This window comes from Chenopodium quinoa, unplaced genomic scaffold, assembly GCF_001683475.1.
Source record: "Chenopodium quinoa cultivar QQ74 unplaced genomic scaffold, ASM168347v1, whole genome shotgun sequence".
NCBI classification, from domain to species: domain Eukaryota; kingdom Viridiplantae; phylum Streptophyta; class Magnoliopsida; order Caryophyllales; family Amaranthaceae; genus Chenopodium; species Chenopodium quinoa.
The window spans coordinates 8,046,112-8,070,353 of record NW_018745684.1 but is presented as its reverse complement, the minus strand read 5'-3'; the positions used below and the strand labels follow the sequence as shown (position 1 = coordinate 8,070,353).

Here is a 24,242-nt window from a genome sequence, read left to right as displayed (position 1 = left end):
CCTTTATAAATACGAGGCTGATTTCTCAGTTTCGAGGCACCAAAAACAATTCTCTCTTTCTCTCTTATACACCAAATAATTCTCTTTCTCTCTTATGCTTTAGCCTTAACACTAACCTTCCCTATTCTTTCACCATACGTCCCTTAAGCACTCCCCGGAGTCCATACTTTACCCGCAACTCTACGCTTGAACCAAGGCGTGAAAGGTAGAACTGTTTGAGGGTTTGGCCCCAAATCAACTCTACTTTAGTTTAATTTAATTTCCATTATTGTTTATTGATTTTTCTTGAAGTTACTAACGCATTTATTATTTTATAGTTGCAAGAAAAAGCAATCAAAGTAAGGAATCATGTTCCTTTTGTTCCTGTTATATTTCAAACAATTTTTGTTATGTTTTTCTTATAATAATCGTTATTTTTAAGGTTAAATAGCTTCCAATGTTGATGTTGATTTTTATTATATTATTGATCTTCATATTGCATGTTTAAAGGGAATATGTAATTGAATATAACGCCTAATAAGATAATTTGGATGACCGGTTTAGGTTCCTTTTTAATCTTGTTGTTTAATCAAGTGATCACAATATTTTAGAATTATATGTTGCGTTAACATTCAACCAATTTAGCCTAATAATAGCTTTGAGCAAATTGTATCTTTGTTTGCATGCCTTAGAGATCGCAGGAAATACTTTTCGCAATAAGAATCGAGTAGAGGCCAATACGGGCGAATGTGACTCCATGAATCACTTCGTACCATCATCCCCAATCCTCCTTTTGTGGTTTCGAACCATATGGGGTTAGTAATCTCATGGATTATGAATGGGGTGTAACCTTCACGGGTCAATCATCGTTGCCTATCGTTGTCCCTTAATCGTGGTTGCCTTTAATGATCCGTGAACGGTTTACAAGTTCCTTAAAAACTTGTTGGCGGCTCCCTACTTTGCTTTGTCCCTAATCATGTCCCTAATTGTATGTCAATTCCCACTTCCTATGAGTGCCAAGCATATTCACAACATGCTTTCGTAGGCGCGCATCGAATGATGCCTACAATGAGGTTACTCATGCCAGCTGTTTTGAGCGTGTAACCTTATCAGTAATTACTCAACAAGTCATCCGGTTGAGACGTCCTCCATACCTCTAGCCCCTCAAGTCTCAAAATTGTGTACGCGGTTCTGAGACTTGGGAGGACAGGCTACGAAGTGTTGAAGATAGGTTTTATTGCCGCTTGCTGATGATAGTAGCCTTCTATGTGTGAAGTAGTGATTATCTTTGTTTTAAAGTATTTTGATTACTCTTACTGACACTGGAGGGATAATGAGCTTGAAGCGAGGAATTTTGATCATTCCCGTTGAAGTGCGAGAAATGATGAGTTTGCAAGGAGGAATTTCGATTACTCGCGCTGAAGTTTGAGAAATGACGAGTTTGCAGGGAGGAATTTCAATTGCTCCCGCTGAAGTCTGAGAAATGACGAGTTTGTAGAGAGGAATTTCGATTACTCCCGCTGAAGTCTGAGGAAGAAGTTTTTGTTTTTGTTTTTGTTTTTTTGTTTTTTGTTTTTTTTTTTCTTTTTTTTTTTTGCGGGAACAATGTACTGCATGCCTGGGACACGTGTCAGTCATCAGAGGGATGGTTATTTTTACTAAAGTGACATGGCGGTTTAGTTTTATTGATTGGATAAACCGCCTATTAATGTCCGCATTAAATTTACTGTCGCCCCCTTTTACTTCTTCCTTTTTCATTTCTCCCTTTTCATCTTCTTCATTTCAAATTCTTCGCTCCCTTCTCTCTCTCGCCACTGCTCTTTCGCAAACGATCGTCATTCCCTGTTGTTGTAAGTGTCTTCTTTGTCATTCTTTTTCCTTTTTGCCTTAGTTTAATTTGTTTTTCCCTCCTCGATTACTTATTTTCTTCAATTTCTTGCCCTACATTTTGGACTATTTCTTCTTTAATTGTAGTTCGAAGCCTCCGCTCAATTTTTCAACTTTTCGGTGCTGCTATTGCTGTTGCGTGCCATTGCTCGTGTGGGTTTTTCTTCAAAACATACTTTCTTTGTGCCTTTTTTTTATTTTCTCTTTCAAAATTGCCTTCCTTTCTTTTTTCTTCGTAAGATTGAGTCTTTATTCTTGGATTTGATTGTTCCTGTTCATTCTTTCTCTTTGGTTGTTGTTAATTGTGTTTTTTGCTTCTACCTTGCAATTTTTCCCTCTTTTCTTGTTGTGCCTTTCTTGAATTTGCTGTTAGGGCGCAACTGATTTTGCTTTTACCCCCCACTCTTCTTTGTCTTTTTCGATCTTCTCTTGTTGTTTGTAGTTCATACTGAGTCCGCTTCTTCTCCTGAGCCGTCTCGCTCATGTGAGCATTTAGAGCGAACTTCCTTTGTTTCTTCTGCTTCACCCCCATTCCCTTACAAGTAGTTATGCCGGGTGACACTCTTCCTGCCGGGAGCGGGGTGAGTACTGTTACAACCCCTTTAGTTGAATTCGGGTCGAGTGGTAGTCGTCCTGCTGCCGACTACGCTTTTTGTCCTTTTCGGTCTAAGTCTCGCCCTGACTTTTTTAATCCTTATTGCGAGCGGGAACAAACTAACTTATAATGGGGTTGCCCTCTCGCATGTTATGCATTTGAGAATGTGCGTCATGCGCCATAAACACTTAGCTGATGAGGTTAAGGTTGATCCCCTGATGTGTCCCTTATTAGTCTCATTCCCCATATCCAGCCTTTAAACAGTTTTGTTTAGCTTGATGACATGGCTGATGTGAATCGGTTTGATCACTATGTAGTGCACGGTGGTCGTTCTCCAAATCCTTCACCATCTCCTTCTCCTGCAAAGAACATGGGTAAAGCTACTGAGTCCCCTAATGATCGTGCTTTTCAGGATTTCTAATCCTGCAATGTTGTAGAGGCTGTAGAAGAGGGGAAATCCGACTTCTACTTGGACAAGAGGTGTGTTGGCCCCAAAAATTGCACGCTTGACCCCAACTGGCGTTAAGACATTAAGAGGTTGGATCTTGAAGCGGTGGGCCAAAATTTTTATGGATTTGGACCAGGCTACCAGCTGGTCCTCCCTACTGAGGGCTTTAAGTTATCTGCTCCTCCTGATGGGCACATTGTTGTATTTGCCTCACAACTGGATTTGGGCTTGTGCTTCCAACTAAACCTGACTCTAGAAAAGGATTTCCGTGCCTTCAACCTTTGTATTGCCCTGCTTGACCCTGCTTCATTACACACCCTGATCTTCCTGGTTTGGTACTTGCACTTTAGGCGCTACCCATAATCATTGAACTTGTTTAAGTCCTTGATGAGCTTGAAGAGAATGTCTTCCAGCTCTCTTGTGTCCGGCTGGTATTATGTGGCCCCTAAAGATGAGAGGGTGTTTTCCTACCCTAAGCTTGGTCGCTTCAAGGACTGGACTGGTAAGTTCTTTTGGGTCTCTGTTCCATCGTCCTTTGCTATGCCCCGCAACTTCAGGTTTATTCGCACTAATATGGCTGGAGTTACTGTCGCTCCTTCTAAGGCTGCCAAAGAGACTCAGGCCTTTGACGCGCTACAAGGAGCTAGTACAAGCGATTTTAAGTATCCCAAGATCTGGCTTCCCAACTTTCTTTACATTGTAGGCAACGTGCAGCTTTCTTCCATGCGCTTGTGCTCTACTCATGAGTCTAATATGCCCTTTTTCCCTTTGCTTTTGAGTTTTCTCTTTTTCTTCCACATTTGCTTTTCGTTGTCTTATACTTCTCTGTTGTTTACTTGCTATTTCAGGTTATGACAAGTTGGACGGGCAGATTCTTGGTCTGCAGGACAACTGGAAGGATCCTATCACTACCACCCCTAACAACCCTCCTAAGCTTTTTGGCACTCTGGAGGTTCATGCTGGTGCATTAAAAGGTGAAATTCGCTTGGACCCTACTGAATTAAGGTCTGTCTTTGGAGCTGTGACTCCTTTAGACCTTGTTGGGCCAAGTAGAGCTGAAGCCGAGCCTTCTTCTTCTTCTACTGTGGGGAGCCAGCGGGGACCCCAAAATAGGCCGAGAGAAGTTACTTCGGGACCTGAGGCGTTAGTGGCGCAGGGAACTTCATCTGTGAAGGACCCTACTGCGGCTTCCGGCTAGGTGGCACCTCAGTCTTTCCAAGTAAACCAACCAGAAAAACGAGCTTCTGATGACCCTAAGGGAAATAATGTTGACGATTTTGCTGATAGTTTCCCTCCTGAAATGAAGGTTGAGGCCGACACTGTGGTGGGTGAGAAACCCACAACTTCCACTGAGCATGTTCTGCTCTCTGCTACTAGTATTAGCACTTCCATTGCTGCCAAAGAATCTATTGTTCTTACTGCTCAAACTGCTGAGTTTGAGCTTCCTAGTGATGTTATTGAGAAGCTTCCTAGAATTACTCCCTGGTCTCTTGGGGTTCCAGGTCGTTTGCGAAGTGCCAGTAGGGGCGGCCCTTCTAAATTTGCTGGAACACAGCAGCGGGCTCCCCAATACATTGACTTGGAGGATGATCCTTCTGTCTTACCTACTGCTGATGAAGAGAAACCTGTTTCTAAGAGGGCTCGCACCTCCTCTAATTTGGATCCCTTGCCTCTCACTCTGCTAACACTGGTCTTCTTGGTGAAAATGCTGCAAAGGAAGCTAATACTCACAATTCCAGCGAGCTCAACCGCTTTATTCACCAATTTCTGAGTGACGCTTTTGAGAACCCACTTTTAGCGACCTCTAGATCAGCTTGTGGCACTTTTTGCCCTACTGGGACCATAGAGTTTGGGGAGGTGCCCATTAACACAGCTTTTCTTCCTGTTCTGTGTCCAGCTGGGGCTGAGAAAGCGCCCTTTTTCCCTCTGATGAATGTCCGGGCTGACGAGTCTCTTTTTGTGGATAACCCGCAGCAGGGTGGTACTCTAGGATACCTTCTTACTCATGGTATCCGGCTTCCCACAAACTCTACTAGTGGCTCTGTCAGCCTTCCGACTGCCACTGCTTGTTATGACCTCCAAAAGGTTAGTTCATTCTATTCCTTTGTTATTTCTTTTGCTTTTGTTTTTCGTTATTTCCTATCTTGCTTACTTTGCCATTTTTCATAACTTGTTGCTTTTTGCTTTTTATCGTTGCAGCTTACCAAGTCTGTTGGGGACTTGGCTAATGCTTTACTTTCAGTGGAGAGGGAATATCAGAACTAGAGCGCTGCCCTTGTTGAGAAGGACAAGGAGATCCAGCGAGTTTGTTCTTAGAGGGATGCATTAGCTGGTGAGGTGGTCCCCCGGAAGGAGAGAACGGATGCCTTTCAACTTCAGCTGGAGGAGTTTCATCCCCTCAAGAGGAAACTGGAAGATTGTGAGAAGGAGCTGGAGTTTTCCCGTGTTAAAGCACAGTCATTGGAGGCTGAGGTGGCTCGAGTACAGGCTGGACGGGAGGTTGAGCTAGTGGCGGCTAAGAAGGAAGCACTCAAGTCCTTTGTACTTTCCCCTACTTTTGCCAGGCTTCTTACTGATCGTCATGATGGAGGTTAGAAGTAGCAGATCGATGCGTGAGCCACTTACATGGGGATAGTGATGATTAAAATGCTCGCTTTCAGACCTTCTGGGCTAGGGTTGATGCTGCTGGGAATGTTGAGCATTACAATTTCCCTAATGACCATCCTCGCGTTGTCAATTGCAAGGTTCCCAACCATGTTGTACTGAACTTGGAGGTGCCTTTCTGCCCTGACATTGTTGTTGCCATTGGAGTTGAGACTCTGGATGATGAGCAATAAAGACTTAGCGTCTGTCTCCCCCACCCTCTAGTGGTTCCTCGGAGTTTCCTTCACCTAGGTCTGTAGTCACTAAATAGTGTTTGTTTTTATCTTTAGGGTGTAAAGCAGCCAAAGACTCTGTTATATGTGTGTTTGAACTTAACACTTTTTATTTCTTCTTTACTGGATTTGTCCAGCTTGACTTGGTTTCCTTTTGTTTCAACTTTTTACTGAATGTTTCTTCACCTTGGTGGGTGGAGGTTTAGCTTGGATATATGTATGTATTTTTATAACTTTGTTGTTACCTTGTCTATTGCTTGTTTTCTCCTGCATGTTTCTTCTTTGGCAGTTTTGTTGAGTTACGGTATAGTGGTCCCTAAGCCTTAACTCAGTATCTCCCTTCCCCTTCCAGGTGAAACCACTTAGGTTGGGTTTCCACGCTGACTGGGAAACGTGTGCCTTTCTTTAGCGTTTCTTACCATGTTTGTTATGCTTGCCCACTAGGCTTGCTGTTTATAAGCTTTTGCTTTATTCTTGCTTGTTGTGCTTGTGTGCTCTTTTCACCCTACTGTTTTTAGCCTGTCTACCCCTTACTTGGCTGTGTAGGGCCTTATTGCTGAGCCTTTGGCTCTGCCTGGTGCTGCTGGTATTTTTGTCTCTCATTTGATGAGGACTTTAAGATTATGCCGCCACTCACTTAATTGGGTGAGGACTTGGATTTTTGCTGCTCATCTTATGTGACGAGGGCTTATTGTTTATGTCACTTATTTAGCTATATAGGGACTTACAGGTATGCCATTCAGCCTGCTTGGTGAAAGCTTTTTGTTAGGCTTCTCACTTAATTTATGCGAGAGCTTACAAACGTGTATCCCCTCTACGCCCCATGAAAATGAGTTGGGTGAGACCAAGAGAGCCTTGATGTTTCCCACTCAGTTCCTCTTCGTTTTTCGTTCGGCCCCACCACCTCAAGTTGAACGTGTCAGGCAACCACCTCAGGCGTCCCCAAGGCAGTGCCCTGTTTTACTTTGAGTTGGCAGGTTGAACTAGGCAGTGGTATCATTTTCTCTTGGGAGAAAAGTTCGACCTTGGATAGCTCTTGAGATCTCCCCTTTTGGTGGCATGTCCTTTTATATCTTGCCTTAACACTTTTGGCATCGACATGGTGACTTTAGTTTATCTTAATATCTCTGCATGTTAGTGTATAATGCTAAAGTATAACATAAGATATAAACATGCTTTAGATAGGTTAATGTAGGATACTCCTCACACGGAGGCTCGTATTTCATTGATTTAAGTGGCTTAATTTGCCTTCATTAACATTGCATAAATTAAACAAAGTTCCTCTATGCTTCTACTTAGTCCTATGACTTTAAACAAAATACTTCTTTAACACATCTACATTGAAATTGTTCCTTAAAACTTGACCTTCTTGGTCATAAAAGAGGAAAGCACCTGGTCCTACTTGCTTGTGGATGAGAAAAGGGCCTTCCCAGTTGTCTGACAGCTTTCCATGCTGATTTCCTCTTCCCACTGTTGCGGTTCTCTAGAGAACCAAGTCTCCAGGTAGCAACTCTCGGTGCTTGACTCTTTTGTTGAAAGCCTTTGAGATTCTACTCTTCTGCGCAGCCAGTTTGAGGGCTGCTTTCAGCCACACCTCTGGGAGGAAGTCTAGTTCTTTCAGCAGGCGCTTCTCATTTCCTTGTTGCTCGTAGTGCTGAATTCGTAGGATGGGAATTTTCACTTCTACCGGAACAACAACATATGCTCCATAGGCTAAAGCAAATGGACTCTTGCCAGTTGCTTTCTTCTCTGTTGTTCGATTTACCCATAGCACTTCTAGCACCAGATCGGCCCAAAGTCCCTTGTGCTCCTCCACCATCTCTATAAGATCAACTTGTTCGCTACCTCTGCCTGGCCATTGCTCTGTGGGTAGCAAAGTGAAGCACTTGCATACTTGATGTTCAGCTCTTCCAAGTAGTCTTTAATGGTATCATAGTTGAACTGGCAGCCATGGTCAAAGACTCTACATTGTGGTACCCCAAATCTAATGATAATGTTTTTCCAAATGAACATTCTGACTTGAGATGTCTTTATGTACTTTGTGGGCTCCGCCACAATCCATTTGGTGAAATAGTCCACTGCCATTATGAGGTACTTCCTGCCCGCTGATTTAGTGGTGAATGGTCCCAATATGTCCATTCCCCATTGAGCAAACGGGATCGGGTTAAGAATTGGAGTCAAATCATTTGTTAGCTGATTGAGGAGTGGAGAATATTTCTAGCACTTCTCGTTCTTTTTAACGTATGCTAAGGCATCCTGTGTCAATGTTGACCCGTATGCTTCTCTTCGGATTACTTCAACTCCTAGAGCCTTTCCACCAATGTGATTTGTGCAGATTCCAGAGTGTGCCTCTTCCATGATTCCTTCTTGGTCCCACTCTGGGATGCACCTCAAGAGTAGCTTAAAGAACCCTTTCTTGTTTAACTCTCCATTCATCACTACATACCAGCTGGCATCTCTCTTAACCTTCTTGGCTTTTACTATGTCATTAGGCATGATGCCATGCATTTTGTACACCAATATGTCCGAGTACCATGCTTATTGTTGAATGGTGCAGTTCCCCTACTTACTTTCAGCGATACCACTTTGTTCTAGAACTTCTACCATGACTGTTCTTATGAGGCTTTAAAAGCTAACTTTGATTAAGCGTTAGCATAGGAGTTTTCTACTACAAGGACCAGGTCTACTTGGAAATGCATTAGCTAGCCTGCCAACTCTTTGACCCTGGTTGCATATTTCAGCATTGTAGGCTCTCTAGTTTCGTACTCCCCTTTCAGCTGACTGGCTACTAACTGGAAGTCAGTCTGTAAGTGTACTTTCTTTGCTCCGGCTGCGATGCTCATTCGTAATCCAGCCAAGGTTGCTTCGTATTCAGCCTCATTGTTTGATGCCTTGAACTTGAACTTGAACTTGATGGCATACACAAACACATTTCCCTCAGGTGAGGTCAGGATTATTCCAGTTCCACTGCCTGTTTGAGCTGCCGATCCATCCTCTGCAGGGCTTTTTCCAGTGTGTGGTTTGTAAGAATTTGAATTACATGCGCATCAAAGTAAGGTTTGAGCTTCCTTGTTGTTCTTACTACGGCCATAGCTAACTTCTCCACCAGCGGGTATCTTTGTTCAGCTTCGGTTAGCACCTGGCTTACAAAATAAAATGGTCGATGCTGTTTACTCCTTTCGACTAAGAGGACTGATCATATAGTCTACGTCGAGGCTGAAATATTCAGTTGGAGCTTTTCACCTTGCTCTAGACTGATCATTTTGGGGAGCTTGGTTAAATGCTCCTTAATCCCTACAAAAGCTTTCTTTTCTGCTTCACCCCGTTTGAATTCTCTATTTCCCTTCAGTAGCTGGTATAACAATAAGGCTTTGTAAGCTGACTTACTTATGAAGCGGGTCAGCCCTGCCATCCTCCCCATTAAACGCATAATGTCCTTAGTGCACTTAGGCTCTATAAGCCTGAGAACTGCTTATACCTTCTTAGGGTTGACATCAATTCCCTTCTCGCTCACCATGAAACCTAGGAATTTTCTAGAGCTCACCCCAAAGATGCATTTCTTCGGGTTCAATTAGATGTGATACTTATTCAGTGTAGCCAACGTTTCCTCCATGTCTAACATATGTCCTACTTGCGTGATGCTTTTGACGATCGAGTCGTGTACATACACTTCCACATTTCGCCCTTTCCGGTGTTTGAACACCCTATCCATTGTTTTCTGGAACGTGGCCCCTGCATTCTTAAACCCAAAGGGCATGGCAATGTAATTGTATACTCCCCCTTCGGTGATGAATGCAGTTTTCCGCCTATCTAGTTTATGTAAGCTGATTTGGTGGTATCCTAAGAAAGCATCCATGAAGTTTAGCAATGCGTGTCCACTTGTCGCATCTACTAATTAGTCAATTTAAGACAGTGGGTAACAGTCTTTTGGACATGCTTTTTTGAGACATGTGAAATCAACGCACATCCTCCATTGACCGTTTGCTTTCTTTACCATGACTACGTTGGCTAACCACTCAAGGTAATCACATGGCTCGATGAATTCTGCCTCTAGTAGCTTATCCATTTCCTCCTGTATGGCTTGGTTCTTTTCCGCACAGAAACTTCGTTTTTTCTGCTTGATCGGCATGACTTCTTCTTTCACGTTCAGCCTGTGGACCATGACCTTTGGGTCGATTCTGGGCATCTCGTTTGCTGAGAATGCAAAGATGTTTTTATTTCTTCTCAACAACTCCACGAGGGTTACCCTCACTCAGGTTCGACGTCTTTCCCAATTTTACTGTCTTGGAGCTGTCTCCCTCTATGAGATTAATTATTTCATGCTCACCGCTGGATACTGGTCTGGCTGCTTCTTCTTTTGCGGGCTTAAAGTTCTCCATGGTCAGCTTTTGTTTGTTTTTATCCTGCGGTATCCTTCTCTTTTTCTCTTCCGGGATTTCTTTTCACCCTGAACCTCTTGCTTCACTCCTGAGCCTAACTGGGATTTTGCCTTTGCTGGCTGTTTGAGAGCTATAATATAGCACTGTTGTGTTGTTTTTTGACTTCCTCTAAGCTTGGCAGATCTTCCATCATTAGTTGTGTAGGCCATGGACAGGTGGTAGGTGGAAACCACCCATCCGATTTTGCCTTTGCTGGCTGTTTGAGATCCGTAATATAGCACTGTTGTGCTGTTTTCTGACTTCCTCTAAGCTTGGCAGATCTTCCATCATTAGTTGTGTAGGCCATGGACAGGTGGTAAGTGGAAACCACCCTTCCGATTTTGCCTTTGCTGGCTGTTTGAGATCTGTAATATAGCATTGTTGTGCTGTTTTCTGACTTCCTCTGATCTTGGCAGATCTTCCATCATTAGCTATGTAGGCCATGGCCAGGTGGTAGGTGGAAACCACCCCTCCGATTTTGTGGATGAGCGGTCTTCCCGTAATCACATTGTAGGGCGAGGGTGAGTTTACTATAAGGAATTCAGCCTGGACGTCACACCGCTTGGACCCCTCCCCTACTCGGACTGACAGCTCTATTATACCTTCTGGTATTAGGCTTGACCCATTGAACCCGGTGACTTCATAGCTCACCCTTTTCAAGTCTTTTATGTCAAGCTGCAAGCTCTCAAACGCACCAATGAAGATTATGTTGGCTGAACTGCAGCCGTTTATCATTACTCTGTCCACCTCCTAGTTTGCAATCATCATTGTGACTACCAGGTGTCATCATGAGGGTAGACTATGCCCTTCTGGTCATACTCGTCAAACACTGCTCGTGGTTGCGGAGGTAGGGGTGGCCATCTACGTGAGTCATTGTAGTTCACCTGGTGGATCATTGCGCGTAAATTAGCTCTTTCCTTGTTCAGCGTTCCACCATGTACTGGTCCACGTCTGATGACATGTATTTTTTCCTCTCGCCTACTTCGCGGTCTCTACCTTCACCCTGATCTTTTTGACTCTTTCTGCGGTCGTAGCCTGACTCATCCTCCTCTCTTCGTCGGCTGTAGTCAGAGTGCTATTTAAACTGGTTCAGGTACCCACGTCGGACTAAATCCTCTATGTTGTCCTTTAGATGTGTATATTCATCAGTGGTGTGCCTATGGCCTCTGTGAAAGTCACACCACTTGCTAGGGTCGCGGTTCCTGTTTACCATTCTGGGTGGTCTTTGCAATTTGTCATTAGATTTATTCACACTGAAGATATGGGATCTTGAATGAGTGAGCGGGGTGTACTACTCAAACTTCCCGGCTTGTACTCCTCATCGATGGCCAGCTCTCCTAACTCCCACTGATCTGTCCGCGTCTCTTCGACCTTGTTCAGCCTTACTGGGTTGATCCACCCTGGCTGGATTCTCAGCCCGGGTGGTCTCAGCCCGCTTGACTGAGTCGTTCGTTGCTCTTCTACTTAACATAGCCTTGTTAGTCTCATATTCTTTTATGAACTCGTGAGCTTTTCCAAGCGCTTCCGCCAGTGTTTTGAGGCTTTTTCGTCCCATGTACGCTCTGAATGGTGATCTAGGCACAAGTCAACTCTGCATGGCCAACAAGGCTACCTTCTGGCTCATACTTGGGATTGATGTTGCCTCCTTATTGAATTGGGTAATGAAATCTCATAGGGGCTCCTCCTTCCCCTGGACCAATGACATCAGCTCTGTGGTCATTTTAGTGTGATCCACCAGCGTGACGAAGTGTTCCATGAACATCCTCTTCAGCTGGTTGTAGGAGTAAACAGATCCCTTCGGAATGGCTCCACACCATTCGGCCGCCAGCCCTTCTAAAGTTGGGGGAAATGCTTTACACCAGACTGAGTCTGTCATGGTGTATAGAACCATATGGTTTTCAAACGCTGAGACGTGATTCTTAGGTGTCGTGGTGTCATTGTACTTGCAGCTGGGCATCTTGATTTTCTCTATTAGTTCTTCCAAAATCTCCCTGCAAAATGGGGAATCATTTGGAATCACCTAGATCCATGCGCGCTTTCCCCTATCTTGGCTTGGCCCTCGCTCTGAGATCGGAGATCTTCTGCGAATGACTCATGCCTCCAAGCTTCCTTTCTCCGCTTCTACATCCTCTTCCCAATCGTGGTTCAGATTGCGAGCTTCTAACACTAGAATATTCTTCCTCCGCTAGATCATTTCCTTCTGCTCCGGGGTGGGGGCTGGGGATGCAGGCTTTCTGACTACTAGCTCTGAAGTAACGGCAGCTGATGCTGCTGCTGATGCTGAGCTCGTTCCTTTGCTAAAATTAGTGAATATCGCCGTCATTGCCGCCAATTGCTCTTTGTTGCATTTGGAAAGGTTTTGGAGGATGGCTGACATATTGACAGGCTGAGATTTTTGGGCTAAAGGTGTTTGGATTATGGGTTCATTGTTTGGTCCTATTACTGGCATTTCGAACTTGAAAAAAGAGCTAGATACCACTGGATCTACCGGTTTCACTACCGATTTCTTCATACCAGGTGTTGATCCGACGGGATTAGTTTTCTGGGTTACATTTGATTTGGGTTTTTCGGTGGATCCTTTAGGATCTATGGTTATCGAAGTTGCTTTTTGTGGTGTCTGATTGTTCTCAGTTGCTTTTGAGGTTGGTGTTTATGTCGCTTCCTCTCCGGCCATGGAAGTTAACCCAGCCGGTCACTGCTTAGTTGGAAAACTTTAGGTTAAGACAATCCTTTCCCCTCCTGGGTATGGATCTGGGGGTTCAGACTAGAGCAGGCTGGGTCCAGTTGGAAAACCTACACAGGGTGACAAAGGTAACTGCCCTTGGGGGTGGGTCGAGGAACCCCCCTCCGATGCTTAAGTTAGAATGTGTTTAGAGAGGGAAAGTGTACTTAGATAGAAAGAGAGTGTAATAACTCGTGTGTCTAACCTCTTTTCCGTTGTACTTGATTCCTTATTTATATGTGTGCAATCTCCTTTGGGCTGAGTCATACTTAGTCAGCCTGTGAGCAGACTATGTCGGGCTGGTGAGCCCCTCTGAGTGTTCAGCTAGTGATAGGCCGTCGTCGAGCCTACCAAAGATAAAAAACCTAACTTGGTCTCTCTAATGGGTAGAAAGGGTAAGTAAGGGTCGATCCCACAAGGACTAAGGGGAGCACTAACAAATATCGATTTGTGATAAGCTAAGTCAAGTCTTTTAAGGTTATGAGTTATGAAGAAAAACTACAAACAATAATAAAGAGGATCTCGGGAAGGTATCCACCAATTAAGTCGTTCACAAACTACAATTTAACATACAAGACATAGCAATTTGGGGATAAAATTAGGGGAAGTCATCTAAGGCACCCAACTACTCTCTCAAGCTAGAGGGATTACTTGAATCATGAATACAACCTACTCTCGTGGTTACAAAGCATAAAACAAGTGTTAAAGCATAATCACGATGACATAAACATTCCCTTGATCGGAAATTCCTATTCTCATGGCATTTCGGGTCAATCAAGCATAAGGGAGCTAACTCAAGTTCATCTCTCGATCCTTCGTTGAGAAAGCTTAGATAAATAGTTCTAGCAATGGACACTTACAAGAACTAACAATGAAACCACTTAAGCTCAACTAATTAACATCCCACATTAGCTAAATCAACACATAAAAACAAGTATTTGTGAATTCATCAATGATTTCAACAATCCCAAGTAAAAGAACTACTCACAAATCATAATAAATTGCAAAACTAAAGGAATTAACAACTAAGAACATGAAACAGACACTAATCTAACATAAACAAGTAATTAAGGATGAAAAGATACAAAAATAAGTAAATAGAATAACAAAATAGGAGAGAGAGTAAGAAATTCTCATTGATATTGCAAGGGGTATCCAAATCTTCAAGTCTCCTTCCTTCAATTCTTCATATTCCAAGCTTTCAACAAGATTTTCTCACTTTCTCTCTCTAGAAAATGAGAGTTTCTCTCTCTAAAAACCCTAACCTAAGCTAAAAAAAAAATAAGAAGATCCCCCCCTTACAAATGAAGCTAAAGGGATATTATATAACCCCCAAGTAAAAGGACGGAGAAACCAAGAATCGGCCCGTCTACAGGTCGGCACGGACGTGCCAAAGGTTGCACGGACGTGCAGACCTGTTAAAATGAGAACAATAGCTACTGCCTGACCTTGCACGGACGTGCATCAATTGGCACGGACGTGCATCAATTGGCACGGACGTGCATCTTTTTTCTGGCGAAACAGCTTCATTTCGGAAGGTCATAACTTCTTCATTACTCATTGGAATAAGGCATGTAAGCAGTCGTTGGATAGCTCTTGAGATGAACTTTAATCTCCAATTTGAATCACTTCAAAAACTTGAGTAGAAAAAAAGTTATAGTCATTTGAAGTTGACCTTAGTGAAAAAATCCTTCCAAAACCCTTCCAAATGCTCTTATTTCACTCTTGTACACTTTTCCTTGCTTCTTTCATTCTTCCATAGCTCCCTTATTTCCTCTTCTTGTCTCCAACTTCTTTTCTTCTTTGTCTAAAAGCTTCAAATTGCCATATTTATACCTAAATATGCACCAAAACACTAGCAAACCCGTGAAGCATATGATACACAAAAAAATGCATAAAAATAGAGTAATTAGTGAACTAAGCATTGATTTCCCACAATTCTAAGGCTCAAAATCACTTTAAAATCATACAAAATAACAAGTTATCAGCTAGCGATGAGCGCGCTCCTCGTGAGTGAGGTCGAGAGCATGACGATATCTCAGAAAGAGCTATCATACACAATTGTGTAACCAGGCAGTATGCCATGCATCTTTTGTGCCAATATGTCCGAGAACCATGCTTGTTGCTGAGTGGTGCAGTTCACCTACTTACTTTAAGCGATACTGCTTTGTTCTAGAAATTCTACCATGACTGTTCTTGTGAGGCTTTGAAGAGTGGAGCTGGCTAACTGTGATAGTGCGTCAGCCTAGGAGTTTTTTCTGCTCTAGGGACCAGGTCTACTTGGAAATGCATTAGTTGGGCTGACAACTCTTTGACCCTGGTTGCGAATTTCAGCATTGTAGGCTCTCTAGTTTCATACTCCCCCTTCAGCTGACTGGCTACCAACTACGAGTTAGTCTGTAAGTGTACATTTTTTGCTCCGGCTACGATGCTCATTCGCAATCCAACCAAGGTTGCTTTGTATTTAGCCTCATTGTTTGATGCCTTGAACTTGAATTTGATTGCATACTCAAACACATTTCCCTGAGGTGAGGTCAAGATTATTCCGGTGCCACTGCCTGTTTGAGCTGTCGATCCATCCACCACTACTTTCTAGATTCCCACCTCATCTTCCTTTTCTTTGTACGAGGCTTCCACTATGGAATCGACTAAATCTTGGGCCTTTATGGCTGCTCTTGGCTTGACTTCCAGTCCGTACTCGGAGAGGTTAACTGCTGATAGGCTAAAGTCGTATTACTTAATCAAAAGTAATTCCTTAAACCACTAACTAAAATAGATAGGGAAGTAGGGTCGAATCCACAGGGAAACAATGTTCTTTTATTTTTAATAAATTATGATAATCTAAATTATCAAGTAACAAATATGATTTTATGTGAATTAATTTAAGGGAACTAATTAAAGTAAACAAATAAGACTAAGAGAATATCAATAAAATAAAAGCCTAAGGCATAGGTTCACCAATAAATAATATTCCAGGATGAAAGTCGACAATCAATTATCAATGCATAAATTAACCAGATTATAAAGGACTTTCGCTAACTTCAATTTCTCGCGCCCGGTCACGTGCCCACCGCCCGGTCGAGCGATAATTTTCTTCGTCAATTCCCAACTCTCGCGCTCGGTCGGGCGCCCCACGCCTGATCGGGCAAGCAAATTGTTCTAGTGGTTTAAGGAACACTTCTCGGGCCCGATCGGGCGATTTCTACATTCCCAATGTCATGCTCTTGCGCCCGAGCGGGTTCCTATTTCTTTCTTCTTCTTTCTCCTTCTTTCTTATTTCTTTTTTCTTCTTTCTCTTAAAACCTCCATACTTTCTTTCTCTAAAACCTTTAATTTATCTAACTTCTTTCTAAGTTCTCTCCTCCATTTCTCATCCAAACTCAAAAAATTTTACATATGCTTCTTCCTCTCTTCACCCTCTTTAATTCCATACTAATTTTGTTTGATTTTGAAACAAATTTTTTTTTATACCCACAACCATGGCAAGTAAAAGGGTAAGAACACAAAGAGGTGGGTGTGGTTCCAGCTCAAGGACGCCAATCAACGAAGCTCTACAGTTAGAAGCATGGCCAACGATCGAGATCGTGTCACAACATAAACGGAGCCGTCTTATAAATCTCTACAACCCGGAGGTAAATTTTTCTCGGTGGTTACAACGAAACACTTTAAATACTATAGGTGTCTATGATCATGTTAGGAGGTTTATGAATGACATTGCTATAAGGAAATTTGTTGAGATGTATTATCCTATATTTAGAGAATTAACATGTGAATTCTTGTCTTCTTTGAATGTAGTTCAATCTAGGATTGGTCCTAACTTGCATTTTTGTTTCAACAATAGAAATGTTAAATTAACTTATGTCGAATTTGCAAGATTGTTTGAGCTTGGTCCCCATCCCCTTATCCCAATCTCATGCGAACTATAAGGCTGACGATGTGTATTTAGCTTTGACGGGAAAACCTTGCCCTAACATTCAGCATTGTAGTTCACTTCCTTTCCACCACCCCGTCCCAAAAATCTATCAAAGATTTTTCGGGACTTGCTTTTTGTCCCGCCACGAGCCTCATAACACCCAATCCTTGAAGCTAGCTATCTTTGGGCATTACATGTTTGGTTATGGTAGATTGAACATTGCTAAATATATTATTAACCATTTTAGTAGGTATGCCAACACTTGTGATACTAATGTTAAAACCCTTATTTATTTTGATGGCTTAATTACTAGGATAGCAATTAAAAAGGCGAGGTTTAGTGAGACTAGCTACGATGGGTTAACCAAGTGTGGGGGGGGGGCACTTATCAGAACTTACCTTACTACCAGAGGTTGAACTAGGTTAAGCTTAACCACCGTCAGGTCCTAAAGTGGCAAGTGAAGGTAGGGAAGGATTACATACCCGTATTTTCTCCCTGACTCAGAGTTGACCGCCTTCCCGGTCGGCCAGCGATCCTACACCTATGATCGTCTACTTGCCCAGGCCCAACCACAGCCCTAGGTGCATCAACCACGGCCACATGTGCCTCAGCCACCCCCTCACCAGCCTAGGCCAGATCCCGGGACTATTTGGGACCTTCAGAGTATAGATCAGGCCCTAGGTAGGATAGAGGAGAGCTAGGGAGAGCTTAGGACAGAGGTGGAGGATATTAGGAGGCTAGTTGGTTCCCTTGACCAGAGGGTGGGATATGTAGAGAGGAACACGGGTAGGGGGCTTTTCCTGATATACGACGACTATGCTCGTCGTGGTGCTATACATGCCGAGACCCTTCGCCCAGATTGATTTCGGCCACCACCCGAGGGATATGTGGATCCCAACTCCCATGGCATTTACACAGACTACTCCTCCTTCTCTAGCTACGCCCAAGACTTTTCTTTTAGGGGGATGGGGGGTAATGTTAACCCTAACTACTTTGGTGGGAGTTCATCTGGTGCAGGTGGTAGTGGTGGAGGATTTGGAGCGATGGATGAGGATGAGGATGGTGATGATTAGCCATACGGCGGCTAATTCCCGAGCAAATGAGGACATTGCCTAATTTTGGCTTGGGGGAGATTTTTGGTAGAGGTATCTTATTTCTTCTCTCTCTTTTTGATTTTTGGTGTGTTTAGTATAGGATTTATTGCTTTCTAGTATAGATATTATTGCTAAAAAGAAAAAATACAAAAAAAAATTTGAAAAATTAAAAAAATACAAAAATACGTTCTAATGAATGATAAATCATACTTCCATGTGCCATATACATAAATTTTTTGAAATTGTTTTGATTCTTGGTTATGATGATAAATATTTTGGATTAGTTTATCATGATTTGATGTTTGATTGAAATCTTAAAATGCGTCAATTTTTCCCAACTACTTATGAATATAGTGCTTGACTAGTTGATTTGGTGAGGAATATGTGTTAGTTCCTGGTATGTCAATGAAGTTGAGTATTGATTTTTAATTTTGAGTAATGTTTGTATGACTCAGTATTATGCACATTGAGGAGGACGAAGGCATTTGTTCTTTTAGGTAGCCTCTAGATGATTTTAGATACATTTGTTCCCTTCTTCCTACCCACGTTGTTGCTTGTGCCCTGTTATTGTTTATTTAGCCACATTACAAGCCTATTTAAGCCTCATTGGTTACTAATCCCAAGCTTAGCTTAGGGGAGTTAACAGTGAGTGAAGTGAGGGAGTTGTTGTGTGCACATAATTTGCACAATTTGGGTGGATTTTAGAAGTTATTTGTGTTCTTATTTTGTGAGTTGGAAAAAATGAAAAGGTGTTCAAAAGTTGAAAAAATTCAAATGTGAGATAAAAAGAAATTCAAATGTGAGATAAAAAGAAGAAAAAAAAAAGCACAAGAAAAAAATTGTTTCAATGTTCAAATGTTCTAAATGAAGGTTGCTCAAAAGAAAGAACAAAAATAAGTTTCAATGTTGAAAAAAAAAAAATTCAAAGTTTGTATGATTCACTCAAATTCTACATTATTATATTTATATGAGTGAAGTTGTAAGTGTTGGAAAATATTGTTAATATTGGTTGGTTGTTTGGTGAATTTTTGTAGAGTTAAGTTGAGTTGGAGATGATTGGTCAATATTTATTTTTAACCTTGATTTTATTAGGAATTGGCTCCCTTAAGCATGGCTTTGCTCTCACATTTTCCTAAATATTTCTTACCCCTTTTATCCTATCCTTACATTACAAACTTTGAAGACCTTCCGACCTTTGTGCATAGAGTTGTATGGATATGAAATTAGTTGTACTGTTTATCAATGCAAAGAATGATTTGATATTTCGAGTCGACTACTAGTTAAGTGCTTGTCTTTTTAAACACACGAGTGTTATGAGTTTGGGAGGGCATTGTTCACAATTAAGGGGTTGGATGGAGAGCGATCGGATACAGTTGTGGTTCGCTTTGTGGTTCGCTTTGTTTGACGATTGTTAGGGTGGATTAGTAGTTAAATGGAATTGATTTGTTGACTTTGATGCATATTTGTTGGATTTGCCTTAAATTGATTATACTTGGTTTTAGTAGATTTTAGGGTGAAGTATGTTTTATTTGTTCATTGATGACATCTTTGCTTTAGGACAAGCAAAGGTTTGGCTTGGGGGAGTTTGATATGTCCATTTTATATAGTGATTACCCCCGTCCCTTGGTCGTATTTAGGAGTATTTTTGGCTCTACGGAGCTATTTTTATTACTAATATGCGTTTTCTAGTGCTTTCGTAGTTTTGGTATTGTTTTATAGGAAATTGTAGATTTGGAACATTTTCCCGCACTTATTTGGACCACTACGACCATTGGATTAGGATCGCATTTATATGACCATATTCCGTAGCCCAAGACCGCATTGGAGCAATCAAATCGGTGATTAAGGGCTCGGCGAAGAAGAAGAGACCAAGGCAATGGACCGAGTCTTAAAGACCCAAGGAGGAAATTCAGACTGGGCCAAGAAAGGGCCCAATCAAAGAAGTCCATGGAGCCCGGATGCTCGCCCGACCGGGGAGTGCCCTCGCCCTGAATTGCGCCCACCCGGGCGAGGTAGGAAGAAAAGAAATCTTTCCACCCGGAGGCGAGCGATGCCGGGTGCGAAAAAAGAAGATCATTACCCGAAGGCGAATAAATAAACTAAAGTGAATAAAGAGCGAGGGAACTCCCCGGTCAGGCAAGCATCCTGGCTCCATGGACTTCTTCGATTGGGCTCTTTCTTGGCCCAGTCCGGATTTCCTCCTTGGGTCTTTAAGACTCGGTCCATTGCCTCGATCTCTTCTTCTTCGTCGAGCCCTTAATCACCGATTTGATTGCTCCAACACGATATTGAGCTATAGAATATGGTCAGATGAATGCGATCCTAATTCAATGCTCATAGTGGTCCAAATAAGTCCGGGAAAATGCTTCAAATCTGCAATTTCCTATAAAACAATACTAAAACTACGAAAGCACTAGAAAACGCATATAATATTAGTAATAAAAAAATAGCTCCGTAGAGCCAAAAATACTCCTAAATACGATCAAGGGACAGGGATAAATCACTATATAAAATGGACATATCAATTGCCCATTTCAGCAATCGTCCTAAGGCATCCATTTTCTGGAGGGCTTTTTCTAGTGGGTGGTTTGTAAGAATTTGAATTACATGCGTATCAAAGTAAGGTTTGAGCTTCCTTGTTGTTCTTACTACGGCTAGAGCTAACTTCTCCACCAGCGGGTATCTTTGTTCAGCTTCGGTTAGCACGTGGCTTACAAAATAAACTGGTCGCTGCTATTTGCTCCTTTCGACTAGGAGGACTGCTCCTATAGTGTACGTCGAGGCTGAAATATTCAGCTGGAGCTTTTCACCTTGCTCCAGACTGATCATTGTGGGGAGCTTGGTCCAATGCTCCTTAATCCCTACAAAAGCTTTCTTTTCCGCTTCACCCCATTGTATTATCTATTTCCCTTCAGTAGCTGGTAAAACAATAAGGCTTTGTCCGCTAACTTACTAATGAAGCGGGTCAGCACTGCCATCTTCCCCATTAAACGCATAATGTCCTCAGTGCACTTAGGCTCTAGAAGAATGAGAACTGCTTCTACCTTCTCAGGGTTGGCATCAATTCCCTTCTCGCTCACCATGAAACCGAGGAATTTTCCAGAGCTCACCCCAAAGAAGCATTTCTTCGGGTTCAATTAGATGTGATACTTAGCCAACGTTTTCTCTAGGTCAACATATTTCCTGCCTGCGTGATGCTTTTGACGATCGAGTCGTCTACATACACTTCCACATTACGCCCTTTCTGGTGTTTGAACACCCTATCCATTGTTTTCTAGAACGTGGCCTCTACATTCTTCAACCCAAAGGGCATGGCGATGTAATTGTATACTCCCCCTTCGGTGATGAATGCAGTTTTCTGCCTATCTGGTTTATGTAAGCTGATTAGGTGGTATCCTGAGAAAGCATCCATGAAGCTTAGCAATACGTGTCCTTTTATCGCATCTACTAATTGGTCAATTTGTGGCAGCGGGTAACGGTCTGTTAGACATGCTTTGTTGAGATCCGTGAAATCAACGCACATCCTCCATTGATTGTTTTCTTTCTTTACCATGACGGCGTTGGCTAACCACTCAGGGTAATCACATGGCTCGATGAATTTTTCCTTTAGTAGCTTATCCACTTCCTCCTATATGGCTTGATTCTTTTTCGCAGAGAAACTTCGTTTTTTCTGCTTGATCGGCTTGACTTCTTCTTTCACTATAAGCCTGTGGACCATGACCTCTATGTCGGTTCTGGGCATCTCGCTTACCGAGAATGCATGTTTTTATTTCTTCTCAACAGCTCCACAAGGTTCACCCTCACTTCAGGTTCGATGTCTTTTCCAATTTTTATTGTCCTGGAGTTGCTCCCTCTGTAAGCTCAATTACTTAATGCTTACCGCTGGGTAATGGTTTAACTGCTTTTTCTTTTTCAGGCTCGAAGTTCTCCATCGCCAGCTTTTGCTTGTCTTTTTCCCTATAGTATTCTTCTCTTTTCTCTTCCGAGATTTCCCTTCACCCTGAAGCTCTTGCTTCACTTCTAAGCCTGAATGTGATTTATCCTTTGTTGGCTGTTTGAGGGTTATGATGTAGCAACTGTTGTGCTGTTTTTTTACTTCCTCTAAGCTTGGCAGATCTTCCATCGTTAGCTGTGTAGGTCATGGCTAGATGCTAGTTGGAGACTACCCCTCCGATCTTGTGGATGAGCGGTCTTCCCATAATCACATTATAGGGTGAGGGTAAGTCTATTATCAAGAATTCAGCCCGGACATCGCGCCGTCTGGATCCCTCCCCCTACTCGGACTAACAACTCCATTATACCTTCTGGTATGAGGCCTGATCCATTGAACCCGGTGACTTTATAGCTCACCCTTTTCCGGTCCTTTCTGTCAAGCTTCAAATCTTTAAACGCACTGATGAAGATTATGTTGGCTGAACTGCCACTATCTATCAATACTCTGTCCACTTCCCAGTTTGCAATTCTGACTATGGCTACCAGGGGATCGTCGCGAGGGTAGATTATGCCCTTCTAGTTATACTCGTCAAACACTGCTCGTGGTTACGGTGGTAGGGGTGGTCACCTACGCCTATCATTGTAGTTCACCTAGTGGATCGTTGCACGCAGGTCAGCTCTTGCCTTATTCACTGTTCCACCATTTACTGGTCCACCGCTGATGACGTATACTCTGCCCTCTCGGTCCCTACCTTCACCCTGATCTTTTCGACTCTTTCTGCGGTCGTAGCCTGACTTATCCTCCTTTCTTCGTCGACTATAGCCACAGTGTTGCTTAAACTGGTTCAGGTACCCACGTCGGATAAATCTTCTATTTTGTCCTTTAGATGTGTACATTCGTCAGTGGTATGGCCATGGTCCCTGTGAAAGTCACACCACTTGCTAGGGTCGCGGTTCCTGTTTACCATTCTGGGTGGCCTTTGCCACTTGTCATCAGATTTGTTCACACTGAAGATGTGAAACCTTGAGTGAGTGAGCAGAGTGTACTGCTCAAACTTCCCGGCTCGTACTCCTCATTCTCCTAACTCCCATTGACCTGTCCGCGGGGCCAGATCGTACTCCTCATTCTCCTAACTCCCATTGACCTGTCCGCGTCTCTTCAACCTTGTTCAGCCTTGCTTGGTTGATCCTGGTTGAATTCTCATCCCCAGCAGTTTCAGCCCACTTGACTGGGTCATTTGTTGCTCTTCTACTCATCATGGCTCTATCAATCTCATCTGCTTTTATGAACTCGTGCGCTTTTTCCAAGGCTTCTGCCAGTGTCTTAAGACTTTTTCGTCCCATGTAAGCTCTGAAGGGTGAACCAGGCAGGAGTCCACTTTGCATGGCCAACAAGGCTACCTCCTGGCTCATATCTGGGATTGTTGTTGCCTCCTTGTTGAATCGGGTAATGAAATCCCGCATGGGCTCCTCTTTCCCCGGAACTAATGACATCAGCTCTGTGGTCATTCTAGTGCAATCTACCAGCGTAACGAAATGTTCCATGAAAATCCTCTTCAACTGGTTGTAGGAGTAAACGGATCCCTTCAGAATGGCTCCACACCATTCAGCAACCAGTCCTTCTAAGGTTAGGGGAAATGCCTTACACCAAACTGAGTCTGTCATGGTGTACAACACCATGTAGTTTTCAAATGCTGAGACGTGATTCTTAGGTGTCGTGGTGCCATTGTACTTACAGCTGGGCATCTCGATTTTCTCCATCGGCTCTTCCAGAATCTCCCTACAAAATAGGGAATCATCCGGAATCACCTGGAGTCGCGCGCGCTTCCCCCTGTCCTAGCATGGCCCTCGCTCTGAGATCAGAGACCTGCTGCGAGTGGCTCGTGCCTCCGGGCTGCCTTTCTCGACTGCTGCATCCTTCCCTCACTCCTGATTCAGATTCCGAGCCTCCAACTATAGCACCTTCTTCCTCAATTGGATCAATTCATTCTACTCCGGGGTGAGGGCTTGGGATGCAAGCTTTCTAACTACTAGCTCTAAAGTAGCAGCAGCTGATGCTGAGCTTGTTCCTTTGCCAAAGTAAGTGAGTACCGCCGTCATTGCCGCCAATTGTTCTTTGCTGCATTTGGAAAGGTTTTGGAGGATGGCTGGCATATTGACGGGCTGAGATTTTTAGGCTAAAGGTGATTGGGTAATGGGTTCATTGTTTGGGCCTGTTACTAGCATTCCAAACTTGAAAGAAGAGCAAGATCCCACTAGATCTACCGGTTTCACCCCCGCTTTCGTCATACCAGGTGTTGATCTGATGGGATTGGTTTTCTGGGATACATTTTATTTGGGTTTTTTGGTGGATCCTTTAGGATCTATGGTTACCGAA

General features: G+C 43.0%; 1 protein-coding gene across 1 annotated transcript; it reads right to left on the bottom strand.

Annotated features, from left to right (window-relative positions):
- Positions 1–22,987: 22,987 nt before the first annotated feature.
- Positions 22,988–23,626, bottom strand: LOC110718023. The gene has a single exon (XM_021896825.1). The coding sequence runs from the start codon at positions 23,624–23,626 to the stop codon at positions 22,988–22,990; it is 639 nt and encodes a 212-aa protein (XP_021752517.1).
- Positions 23,627–24,242: the final 616 nt, after the last annotated feature.

What these genes read in the sequence shown, in the direction of transcription:
- LOC110718023 (XM_021896825.1), bottom strand. Translation starts at nt 23,626, where the DNA reads ATGGAGAAAATCGAGATGCCCAGCTGTAAGTACAATGGCACCACGACA.